Source organism: Pseudorasbora parva, chromosome 16 (assembly GCF_024679245.1).
Source record: "Pseudorasbora parva isolate DD20220531a chromosome 16, ASM2467924v1, whole genome shotgun sequence".
Taxonomy (NCBI): Eukaryota; Metazoa; Chordata; class Actinopteri; order Cypriniformes; family Gobionidae; genus Pseudorasbora; species Pseudorasbora parva.
Window position 1 is genome coordinate 25,324,572 of NC_090187.1, and position 12,931 is coordinate 25,337,502.

Here is a 12,931-nt window from a genome sequence, read left to right on the forward strand (position 1 = left end):
TAGAAACTGAAGACGGGAGCATTAATGCTGGAAATTCAGCTTTGCGCCATGGGAATAAATAACATTTTATATATATATATATATATATATATATATATATATATATATATATATATATATATATATTTCAGATGCAAAAGCCTCTAAAAGCCACTTCGGTGTCAAAAATGAGTTATGGATAAGTGAATGCTCTGACAAAAATCCTTATTTTAAAGAAAAACATCAGACGGATTTAGGGGCTTTTGCATCTCTTCATATATAAAAATATACAAAATTTCACATTATTACTGTTTTTACTGTATATTTAATCAAATAAACAGCTTTGGTTCCTTCAAAAACATTAAAAATCTCACAGACTCCAAACCTTTGAATGGTAAATGCCACTTTGATTAAAAGCTAGCGTGCAAGCGTTTAACTCTCTTACTCTCTTTGTTCTGTAGGTTTTGTGTCTGTCGAGGGATCTGGTCGCTGTAGTCTGTTTAGCCGGCAGCATATACATACATTTGACGGTGTGATTTATGAGTTCTCTGGAGACTGCAGCTACATGCTGGCGGGAGACTGCCAACACAGAAGCTTCTCCATACTGGGTAACCCCCCCCCCCCCCCCACACACACACACACACACAGAGAGACACAGAGTTTTTCATGAATTAAACAAGCTATGGCAAAGTTTATACAATGTCAAGATGATAAAATGCCGCCTTGTGTCTGTGTGTTTACTTCTAGCTGATTTCTCTCATGGAAAGAGGAAAGGAGTGACTTTGTTTCTGGGAGACTTCTTTGAGCTTCACCTCTCTGTTCATGGAACGCTGTCACAAGGAGCAGAGAGGTACAAACTGTACATTTCCTACACTCTTAAAAAAACAAAGGCTCTTTATTGGCATTTATAGTTCTTTATAGTGGAAAACGTTTCTTTAGATTATTGAGATGTTCCTCAAACTAACAAAATGTTTCTTTTTAAGAACAGTTCATTGAAAGGTTTCTTTGGGGAACCAAAAACTGGTTCTTCTATGGCATGTGAAAATTTGGTCAAAATATAAAAGAAAATGCTTATGGCTTTCTAATGAAATTTCAATGGAATCAATCCTAAATAGAATCCCATAAGATTCTGCTGGATTAACTAAATTTACAATTTTTTTGAAAATCGGAATATGAAAAAAAGATTCTTCACTGAAAGTGTAGTGTAGGATTTGCTTACAAACAATTTTGATTAAATTTTACAAATAATTACAAAGAAATTACAATTAAACATTTTTTTTTTTTTACTTTTAGTAGAAAGACTGAAATTCTTGTAACAAATACACTAATAATCTTATAAACAACTTTGAAAAACAATATATTTTTTCCCCTCTAGGCTCCCATTGCCATATGCATCGAGCTCTGTGTTCGCAGGATTTGAGCTGGGGTACATTCGACTATGGAGTGAAGAGTTCGGGTTCTCCATCCGTATAGACCCCTCGCATAACATTCAACTAACGCTTGGCAAGCGTCACAGCAACCGTACATGCGGCCTGTGTGGAAACTACAATTTTTTGGTGGAGGATGAGTACACCGCACAAGAAGGTGCGACACAAATGCAGGCATGAACACAACAACATACCTCTCAAACTCTCTTTCGGTAAGACTATGTTTTAAAAGCAGCGGACAGGATGCTGATTAATACGAGCTGGGGAAATAGGTGGCGTCAGTATTCATCCAGAAGACAAAACATTCGAAAGTTCAAAAATTCTTCAGAGTTTTGCTTGTGTATGTTTGGGCCTTTAGAAAGAGTGTTTGTGTCCTTTCATCAGTCCATATTACAGCTTTTGTAGATGATGGTGCACTTATCAGCACTTATAAATTTAGAAGATAAGTCTATCACATGAGTTCAACAGAAAGCCTGGGAAACTGTTTGTGTCCACAGAGCTGAAAGTTAACATGTTTGTATATGTTCTGGTCATATTCCATCTCAAATAAAAAGTATATTTTGATTGACGGTTAGTTGGCATTGAAAAAAAAGGTTCGTCAACACTTTCCGGCCTGCTACTGATGATGGCCCTGCTTGCTTGCACTGCATACTTTGAATCTGAATGGTAAAGTACCAGTGTTGTGCATAATTTCGACCCCTTTAAAGTATTTCCCCCTTTGTTGAAGTCAGTACTGTATTGCATAATTTTAACCCCACCCCTAATACTAACTACAGCCCCACAGCTAATCATAAACCTACCTATACTTGGGGGTAATAATCTGACAGGGGTCATAATTCGGCACACCTCTGCAAAGATGTGAGAAGTGCAGTGTTGTGCCGAATTTCGACCCCATGCCAAATCATTACCCCCTCGTTGAAATCACTACCTAAGGGTGCGTTTCTCCACACCATAGTTGCTAACCTGTTAGCACCTTAGTTGGTTGGCAATGGGAAATTGGATTGCAGCCAACAAAGTTGCTAACTTAGTTAGCCACTATGGTATTGGGAAACGCACCCCTGATTGCCTAATCCTAACCCCACCCATATTCCTGACCCCTCCCCAACAACTAACCCTAAACCTACCAATACCAGGGGAGTAACAATTTGGTGGGGGTTGGAATTCGGCGCAACACCTGTTCTGTGTACCCGCCCACTTTGAGCACGGCTCATAAAAATTAAGCACACTCCTTACCCATTTCTTGAATATAATGAGTTCATTATATACTATATATACTTTAAAAAAATAAGTTACCTAGTTGACTTAAAATTTTCAGTTCATTGAAATTAATTTTTTTTTGTCAATACAATGAACATTTTTGAGAATCTACAACCTTTTTTTAAAAATACTATTAAACAATTTTGTAAGCATATTGGGTAATTGTGCGTTTTATTTGTGAAGACGCAGTGAAACAAGCCCAATTGTGCTATTTTTATGATTTATAAAAATTTGTATGTGGGTCAGTGTAACACGGACTCAGGCAGATTGGGATCCATGTGCAGTTTATTAAAATAATACAAACTCACAGTACAAGCAGGCGTGGGTCGGTAAACCAGGGCAAACAGGAATATCAGAGACAGGGCATCAATCGTGGTCATAACAGGCAAATGGTCAGGGCAGGCAGCAAACAGGCAAGAAACAGAGTCCAGGCAAACAAAGATCAAGGGCAGGCAGAACAGGGTCGTAAACAGGAATCCAAAGCAGAGTCAAACACAGGCAGGAATAAACACAGGGAATAACGCTCAGAAATGTAGCCGGGGCAAACAAGACTTCGCAATGAATGTGTGTGTGAGCAGAGTTTATGTAGGCATGATGATTAAGAACAGGTGTGCAGTAATCAGTCCAGAGAGAGGGTGTATGGGAAATGAAGTCCGATATGAGGTTAGTACTCTGGGGAGTTCGACCTCTGGTGGCCGACGGTGGAATCTTCACCGGCGTTTGTGACAGAGCCCCCCCCCTGCGAGCGGCTCCTGACGCGAGAGCACATCCGACGCCGGGGCCTTCCGCGCGGCCGCGGGGCCGGTTTTTCCGGGTGAGTCCTATGGAATTCATTGATCAAGTTGGGGTCCAGAATGTCCTCTGAGTTGACCCAGGACCTCTCCTCCGGACCGTACCCCTCCCAGTCAACCAGGTATTGGAGTTGGCGCCCCCGGCGTCTGGAATCTAGCAAATCCCGCACAGCAAACGCCTCCTCGCCTTCCACGATCATGGGTGGGGGGCCTGCCTCGCCGGGCTCCTGCTCCACCCTCGGACCACCGGCCGGTTTCAACAGTGACACATGGAAAGTGGGAGAGATGCGGTAAGTGGCAGGTAATTCCAGACGGTATGCAACTGGGTTAATCTGTTTGATAATTTTGAATGGTCCCACATACCTGGGGCTGAGCTTTTTGCATGGGAGTCGTAGACGTAGGTCCCGGGTGGATAGCCATACCCATTGTCCTTGTGTGTAGTTTGGATGGGGACGACAATGTCGATCAGCCTGTTGCTTGACCCTGTTTATGGCTCGTTGAAGGTGTACGTGAGTCTGGTTCCAGATAGTTTCGCTGCGCTGGAACCAATCGTTTACAGCGGGGACTTCAGATGGTTCTCCTGACCAGGGAAACAGTGGCGGCTGGAATCCTAGGATGCACTGGAAAGGCGTGAGTTTAGTGGAAGGTTTAAGGATTGAGTTTTGTGCGTATTCTGCCCAGGGAAGGAAGCGACTCCAATCTGTCTGATTTTGCTGGCAGTACATGCGAAGGAACTTGGAGATTTCTTGGTTTAGTCGCTCGGTTTGTCCGTTGGACTGTGGGTGATAGCCAGAGGTGAGACTTATATTCACATTTAGTAATCGAAAGAAAGCGGACCATACCCTTGACGTGAATTGGGATCCTCGATCTGACACAATGTCCTCCGGAAGTCCATAGTAACGGAACACGTAGTGGAGCAGGTGTTCAGCGGTTTCAAAGGCTGTGGGAAGCTTCGGCAGGGGAATCAGTCGGCATCCTTTAGAAAAACGGTCAACAACCGTTAATATGGTGGTGTTACCTTGTGATATTGGTAGGTCTGTGACGAAGTCAATGGCAATGTGTGACCAAGGGCGTTGGGGAATGGGTAATGGTTGCAGTAGTCCAGCTGGAAGTTGTCTCGGGGTCTTGGCTGTGGCACATGTGTGGCAAAAGTTGATGAATCTAGTGACGTCATTCTGTAGTGTCTCCCACCAGAATCGATTTCTTATCAGTCGTGTTGTTGTTGTAATCCCTGGGTGACCGGAGCTCATGGCCGAGTGAACCCAGCGCATGACCTTTTCCCTGAGTTCTGGTGGAACGAATGTTCGATCGTTAGGGCATTCTGCAGGAGGTGGATTCTGTGCATGTGCTTGCGTGATCTCGGACATAATATCCCACTGAACAGGGCCTAGGACTAAGGTGGGAGAGATGATGGTCTCTTGTTGAGTGTTTTGAGGGGAGTGATCAAATTGTCGGGATAGGGCGTCTGCCTTGGTGTTCTTTGAACCTGGGATATATGTAATAGTAAAATTGAAACGAGTGAAGAAAAGTGCCCATCTGGCTTGCCTGGGATTCAATCGTTTAGCTGAACGTAGATACTCCAGATTCCGGTGATCAGTTAGTACTAGGAACGGATGTCTTGCTCCTTCCAGCCAATGTCGCCACTCCTCAAACGCAGCCTTCATAGCCAGGAGTTCACGGTTTCCCACGTCATAATTCTGTTCAGCGGTTGAGAGTTTTCTGGAGAAGTAAGCACATGGAAACATCTTAGGTGGGTTACCTTGTCGTTGGGAGAGAATGGCACCGATTCCGGTGTTGGAGGCATCTACTTCTACCACAAACGGCAAGTGTGGGTCAGGATGGTGTAGAATGGGAGCGGTAGTGAAATGACTCTTTAATGTGTTGAATGCCTGGAGAGCATCTGTTGACCACCGTAATTTGGTGTTTCCCCCTCTGGTCATGGCCGTGAGCGGTGCAGCGACTGAACTGAAATTCCTGATGAATCTCCTGTAGAAGTTGGCGAACCCCAGGAACCTTTGAAGCTCCTTCAGTGTAGCAGGTTGAGGCCAACTCAGGACTGCCTGAACCTTCTTCTCGTCCATCGCCACTCCTTCCGGACTGATGATGTACCCAAGAAACGACACCGAAGACTGATGGAACTCACATTTCTCAGCCTTGGCATAGAGCTGATGCTTAATCAGACGCTGCAGAACCGTGCGGACCTGTTGAACATGTTCCTCCATGGTGTCTGAGTAGATCAGTATGTCATCGATGTACACCACCAAGCACTGATTGAGCATGTCTCTGAAGATGTCATTGATGAAGGATTGGAACACTGAAGGACTATTGGACAGCCCGAAGGGCATGACGAGGTACTCATAGTGCCCATTGCTTGCGGAGAAGGCTGTCTTCCACTCGTCCCCCTCCCGGATACGAATGAGATTGTAGGCGGAGCGGAGATCGAGCTTGGTGAAGAATCGGGCAGTTCTCAACTGTTCTAGAGCCGCTGGGACCAGAGGTAGCGGGTATCTGAATTTAACTGTAATATCATTAAGGCCACGATAGTCAATGCAAGGTCTCAGACCTCCATCCTTCTTTCCCACGAAGAAGAAGCCGGCTGCAGCCGGTGACGTGGATGGTCGAATGAAACCCTTTGCTAGCTCTTCCTTTATGTAGTCTTTCATGGCTCGATCCTCAGGCTCAGAAAGTGGAAATATGCGTCCTCTAGGTGGCATGGTTCCTGGTAGGAGATCTATGCCACAGTCATTGTTGCGATGCGGTGGGAGTTGTGATGCTTTGGACTTACTGAAAGCCTCGAGGAGATCGGCATACTCCAGTGGGACTCCTGGAATGGTGTTTACGGCGTTAATCAGGGCTGTGGCTTTGCTGGGTTGTGGTTGCGTTGAGCGTAGACATTTGGCATGGCAGGTGACGCTCCAACGGGTGATCTGTTTTTCTTGCCAGGATATCTGCGGGTCGTGTTCTTGAAGCCATGGGAAGCCCAGAATGACCGGGTTGTGTGGAGAATGAATGACGTAGAGACGGATGAGTTCGGAGTGAAGAACGCCGACTTGGAGCTTGAGTTCGGCAGTGGTGTATTGCACATGACCAGACCCCAGAGGGCGCCCGTCTAGCGCTGCCACTGCCAAGGGAGAGTTACAGGGGGTTAGAGGAATGCCATATTGCCGTGCCAGCTCTTCATCAATGAAATTGCCTGCGGCCCCAGAATCGACTAATGCTTTGGTGTGTATCATCTTAGTCTCATATGTCAAGGTAATGGGTAGATCAAAACAGTTGTTCTGAGAGATGGCAGAAATCAGTAAACTCACCCTTCGGGCTTGTGTCTGTGGAGGTCGGCTCGGGCAGTCAGCTTTAAAGTGTCCAGCGAGACCACAATACAGACAGAGGTGATTATTGACTCGGTGATCCCGCTCCTCCGTGGATAGGTGAGAGTTTCTGACCTGCATGCGTTCCTCGTTATTGGTTGATGGACCATTAAATCGTGAATTTCCTGGACATCGCCGTGAACGAATGAGATTGTCGAGGCGGATAGCCAGCTCGATGAACTGATCTAGGGTTTTATCTTCGTCTCTGCAAGCGAGTTCTGACTGTAGTTCATAGTTAAGACCCTGGCGAAACAAAGTCTTCAATGTGTCATCCACCCATATGGTTTGCGCTGCCAGTGTGCGGAAGTTGAGAGCGAATTCCACAGCTGTACTGTTCCCTTGACGTAATGCAAGCAATTGCTCCCCCGCGCTCCATCCTCCTTCAGAATGCTCGAACACAGTGCGTAAGCGTTGAATGAAGTGAGAGTACGTGACTTGTTCTAAGGCTTGATTATCCCAGACCGCCGTTGCCCACTCGAGTGCTTTGCCCATGAGAAGTGAACACATCAAGGAAATCTTGCCTGCATCAGTAGAGTAAAGAGAGGGCTGTTGGGCTAAAAACATTGAACATTGCATGAGAAAGCCCTTACATTTAGATGGAGTGCCATCAAACTTCTCAGGAAACGCCAGGTGAGGGTTGCTTATTATCGTGTTCACAGGTGTTGGTGGTACTACCTGATTAGGCTGCAGCACTGAGGTGTTGGAGACCGCTGGGGTTTGATGAAGTTTCTGGACTGCCTTTACCAGTTCCTCCACCGTGTTGGTCAAACAACTAAGTTGCTGTTGGTGGATCATGAGTTGATTAGCTTGTACTGTTGGTTCCTGGGAGAAGTGCATAAGAACTGCTGGATCTTTGGGGGGCGAAGTCTTCTGTAACACGGACTCAGGCAGATTGGGATCCATGTGCAGTTTATTAAAATAATACAAACTCACAGTACAAGCAGGCGTGGGTCGGTAAACCAGGGCAAACAGGAATATCAGAGACAGGGCATCAATCGTGGTCATAACAGGCAAATGGTCAGGGCAGGCAGCAAACAGGCAAGAAACAGAGTCCAGGCAAACAAAGATCAAGGGCAGGCAGAACAGGGTCGTAAACAGGAATCCAAAGCAGAGTCAAACACAGGCAGGAATAAACACAGGGAATAACGCTCAGAAATGTAGCCGGGGCAAACAAGACTTCGCAATGAATGTGTGTGTGAGCAGAGTTTATGTAGGCATGATGATTAAGAACAGGTGTGCAGTAATCAGTCCAGAGAGAGGGTGTATGGGAAATGAAGTCCGATATGAGGTTAGTACTCTGGGGAGTTCGACCTCTGGTGGCCGACGGTGGAATCTTCACCGGCGTTTGTGACAAGCAGATGCAATATATTTTGAGTTTCTATTTATTAAACCAATTTCCTTTATTGTATCAACTCAAAATTTTTATTTCAATAAACTAAAAATTTTAAGGCAACAGGTTACTTTTTTACAGTATATACAAACATCTCTCTCTCTCTCTCTCTCTCTCTCTCTCTCTCTCTCTCTCTCTCTCAAAATAAAAATGTAACAAATAATTAAAATCAACCAATCAATCAATCAATCAATCAATACTCTTTGATTCAAATAATTAAAAATAAAAATATGAACAATTATATTAAATAATAAAATATTTCAATAGTTCACTTAAAATGAATAAAATCAGAAATAATTTGAATATGCTTATTTGCTGCCCAAGAAACATTTCTTATTTTTATCAACATTGAAAACAGCTTAATATTTTTGTGGAAAGCATGATAATTTTTTTTTCAGGATTCTTTGATGAAACTTGCTGAATAAAAGTATGATTTTTTTTTTTAAACGTTCAGACGCCAAACATTTTACAATTGTTTTATATACAGTTTGGAGTAAAATATGACCAGACCATGTTCTTGACAGGCTTCATTAGATTCATAGATTTATACATGTGTGTATTTAGGTTTTCTGACAGATGATCCATACGACTTTGCAAATTCCTGGGCCATGAAAGGAGCAAATGAACCCTGTAAACGCGTCTTGCCCCCGTCGCAGAGCTGCAACAGCACCGGAGAATCAGCAAAAGTCAGATGCTTGTCTGCACAACAAAAACAACCTTCAATCCATTCTGTGTGCTTTATCATATAGATTTTTCAAAGTGTGTATGCGTGTGTTTCAGGATCAGATGTCACGGTGTGAGGCCATGAGCAGCTCAGCACTCTACCTGCGTTGTGCTCACCTCGTGGATGCGGCTGCGTTTGTGTCCGTGTGTGAGTCTGATGCCTGTCACTGCAGTGCGGGAGATGAATGTGTGTGTCAGGCCATGCTGGAGTACGCCCGCACCTGTGCCAATCACGGCGTAACACTGTCCAACTGGCATGTACATAGCCAGTGCTGTGAGTAATCTCACTTTCACACTTCTATAAATATATTCCGTATCTGATATTGACTATGTATATATAAACATGTATGTTTCCATTTGCTCAGCCCCTAAGTGTCCCATTGGCATGGAGTACAGTGACTGCACCCCGACCTGCTCCACGTCCTGTCAGAATGTAAACATCCAGGAAGTCTGCAAGGAGGAGTGTGTTGATGGCTGCAACTGCCCAGGTGAGAAGAGCGATACTGGTCAACCAATCTAGAAAAATTCAATTGACCTCGATTTCATTTTTTGCTTCATTGTACTGTTTATGACCTCTCTCTTGTGGGTTTTTAATGTCAGCTAAGGTAATGCTTTAATATTAAATAATAACTAAATGATACACTACCATTCAAAAGTTTGGGCTCAGTGAGATTTTTTTTCTTTGAAAGAAATTAATACTTTTTTAATATTCATATTTTATTCAATATATATATATATATATATATATATATATATATATATATATATATATATATATATATATATATATATATATATATATATATATATATATATATATATATATATATATATATATATATATATATATATATATATATATATATATATATATATATATATATATATATATATATATATATATATATATATATATATATATATATATATATATATCTTTTTCACTAGGAATGAATTATTTATATATAATATATATATATATATATATATATATATATATATATATATATATATATATATATATATATATATATATATATATATATATATATATATATATATATATATATATATTACAGCAGCATAATTGTATGTTGTTCTCTAATTTTGATCTCCACTATATATATATATATATATATATATATATATATATATATATATATATATATATATATAGTGGAGATCAAAATTAGAGAACAACATACAATTATGCTGCTGTAATAGCATCACATTTTAGTTGTAATGTTTTTTTTTGTGCTGCATTGGTTATTGTTCTGTAATTTTGATTACACTGTGTTTTTGACAAAATAAAGGTTTTGTTGAAGTACCTTGGTATTTTGTAAAACATGTTAGCAGAACAATGGTATACCCACAGCTAATCATCCTTCAAACTTATTGTTCTCTAATTTTGATCTCCACTATATTTTACAGTATACAATATTATTGATTTTACTGTATTTTTGATCAAATAAATGTAGCCTTGGGAGCATAAGAGCCTTATTTCAAAAACATAAAAAAATCTCATATTTCAACTTTGAAATGGTAGTGTAGTTTAAAAACAAACAAACAAATAAAAGATATAAGTAAAGTTTATACTAATAAACATGAAATATATGTGTGTGTGTGTGTGTGTGTGTATGTGTGCCCTTGTTTATATTACATTGTGGGGACCAAATGTCCCCATAAGGATAGTAAAACCTGAGATCACCTACATTGTGGCAACCAGCCAGCGGTCCCCACTTTTCAAAAGAGTTTTTTGAGAAAGTAAAAATGCAGAATGTTTCCTGTGATGGGTAGGTTTAGGGGCAGGGGCAGTGTAGGGGGATAGAAAATACAGTTTGTACGGTATAAAAACCATTACGCCTATGGAGAGTCCCCACAAAGATAGTGAACCAGACGTGTGTGTGTGTGTGTATAAATGAGTGTGTGTGTGTGTGTGTGTAGGCTTTAGATTTATTATCTGATGGAATGGTGGTCAATCTAGTTTTTAAGGATAACATACTCAAGATATTTTTACTGAAAAACAAGACACATTTAAAAAAAAAAAATTTTTATAGTGTACCTTTTCCTGCTTAGTGTTGAATTTGTGAAATGTGTGTGTCAGTGGGTAAGGTGTTGGACGGAGATCGTTGTGTTGACGTCTCTCAGTGCTCCTGCACGCATGCTGGACGTAGCTTCCCTCCTGGTTCCTCTATATCACAGGACTGCAACACATGGTGGGACACCCCCCCCCCCCCCCCCACACACACACACACATTACAAAACAATGTATTCAAATATGTGCGGCTACTATATCTGGACACATTTACTTAAACTCACCTTCACTTTTAGCATCTGTCGCCACGGATCATGGGAATGTACCAACGAAGGATGTCCTGGTAAACTTGTTACTTTAAAAAAATATATTAACCTTCCAATAATTAACACAATATTCTAGCTCAATTTCTAGATGCTCAACACTAAAATGTTTTGCAAATGCAGTTTTAATGTTGACATTAAATATTTCTGAATGCCCAGATGAACAAACATTGCTGCAAAAATTGCTTTCAAATTGATTTTTTCCTCTGTCTCTTCTTAGGGGAGTGTCTTGTGACAGGACAGTCCCATTATAAGACCTTTGACAATAAGTTCTTCACCTTCAGTGGGATTTGTCAGTATCTCCTAGCTAAAGACTGCCAGAGCAACTCTTTTTCTGCCATCATTGAGACTGCTCAGGTCTGAAGTCTTCTGTATATATTTTATACACATGTGCTTGTTTGTTCAGGTAGTTTGTGTGCTAATGGTTGTATTTTTCTGATTTAAGTGTGCAGATGACCAAGACGCAATCTGCACACGGTCAATTACACTGAGATTCAGAGATCTGGCCAATCAGACGGTTCATCTCAAGCATGGGGGCGTGGTCTCTGTGGGTGGAATGGATGTGAAAACACCCTTAATTAATGGTCTGTCAAGTAGCAACTTACACACAATGCATAAACAGAACATATACAATGCCTTTTTTCAAATACATGACAGCTGCAATGTAATACTGCTGTACAAATCATATACAGCATAACAGAAATGTGTTTGTGTGTGTGGGAGTGTGTGTGTGTAGGATTCTGCTGTACAAATCATAGTGCAGCATAACAGTAATGTGTGTGTGTGTGTGTAGGTCCCCTAAGAGTCCAGAATACGGTGTTGTCGTCTGTAAGATTGCGTTACGGTGACGATCTACATCTGGATTGGGATGGGAGAGGACGTGTTTTGCTCAGGGTGAGTGTGTGATGCTGGAAAAACCAGGCTATACACTGAACACGGTTTAAAAAAAAAAAGCATTTAAATTCAATCAGAAATTGCTATTAAATATCATAAATATAATTACAGAAATACAGAACGTAAAACATTAAATTAAAGGTAAACCTTTAAAGTAAAGAGACTGAAATAAGTTGTTGTAAAACATTTTTTTTTTTGCAGTGTACCAACTTGGTCAAGTTCTACCAGCTCTAAACTATGTGGAAAAGAAAATATTTGCCAATGAAAATTGTGTCATCATCAATGCTGTTATTGTTATCTAAAACTAAAACGAAAAACTTGTGTTAACTGTTTTTGGTCATTAAAATGAAGCTGAAATGAAATCAAATATAATTAGGTGAACAAATTAAACTTAAAAATGTTACATGCAATTAAATGTTGCCTTGAAATAAAGGAGTTTAAGTTGAAGTGCAAAAATGACTAAAACTGTAAATAAATGTAAGCTAAATTGAAATATTAAAAAACCCAATAAACATAACAAAAGCATTTAACCTGAACTAAAATAAAAACGGATACAAAAAAGCTATTTTAAAATATGAATAAATACTATAATAGTAAATACAGTAAATAATACTAAAATAACATTGATCATTATCTGTGCAACTGAATTTTTTTGACACATAATGAAGATGAATATGAACTGAGGCATATTTCAAATCTTTTGAAGCCATATGATTGCTTAGTGTGAGGAACAGACCAATATTTTTA

General features: G+C 40.7%; 1 protein-coding gene across 1 annotated transcript in view; it reads left to right on the forward strand.

The window, feature by feature from the left end:
- Positions 1-12,931, forward strand: part of vwf (von Willebrand factor) — a 52,075-nt gene that overhangs the window by 849 nt on the left and 38,295 nt on the right. Inside the window, exons 3-13 of the mRNA XM_067420038.1 lie at positions 441-587; positions 727-829; positions 1,355-1,563; positions 8,774-8,895; positions 8,990-9,206; positions 9,298-9,420; positions 11,037-11,148; positions 11,264-11,310; positions 11,511-11,647; positions 11,736-11,874; positions 12,084-12,184. Coding sequence (XP_067276139.1) covers positions 441-587; positions 727-829; positions 1,355-1,563; positions 8,774-8,895; positions 8,990-9,206; positions 9,298-9,420; positions 11,037-11,148; positions 11,264-11,310; positions 11,511-11,647; positions 11,736-11,874; positions 12,084-12,184 — 1,457 coding nt within the window. The remainder of the gene's footprint in view (positions 1-440; positions 588-726; positions 830-1,354; positions 1,564-8,773; positions 8,896-8,989; positions 9,207-9,297; positions 9,421-11,036; positions 11,149-11,263; positions 11,311-11,510; positions 11,648-11,735; positions 11,875-12,083; positions 12,185-12,931) is intronic.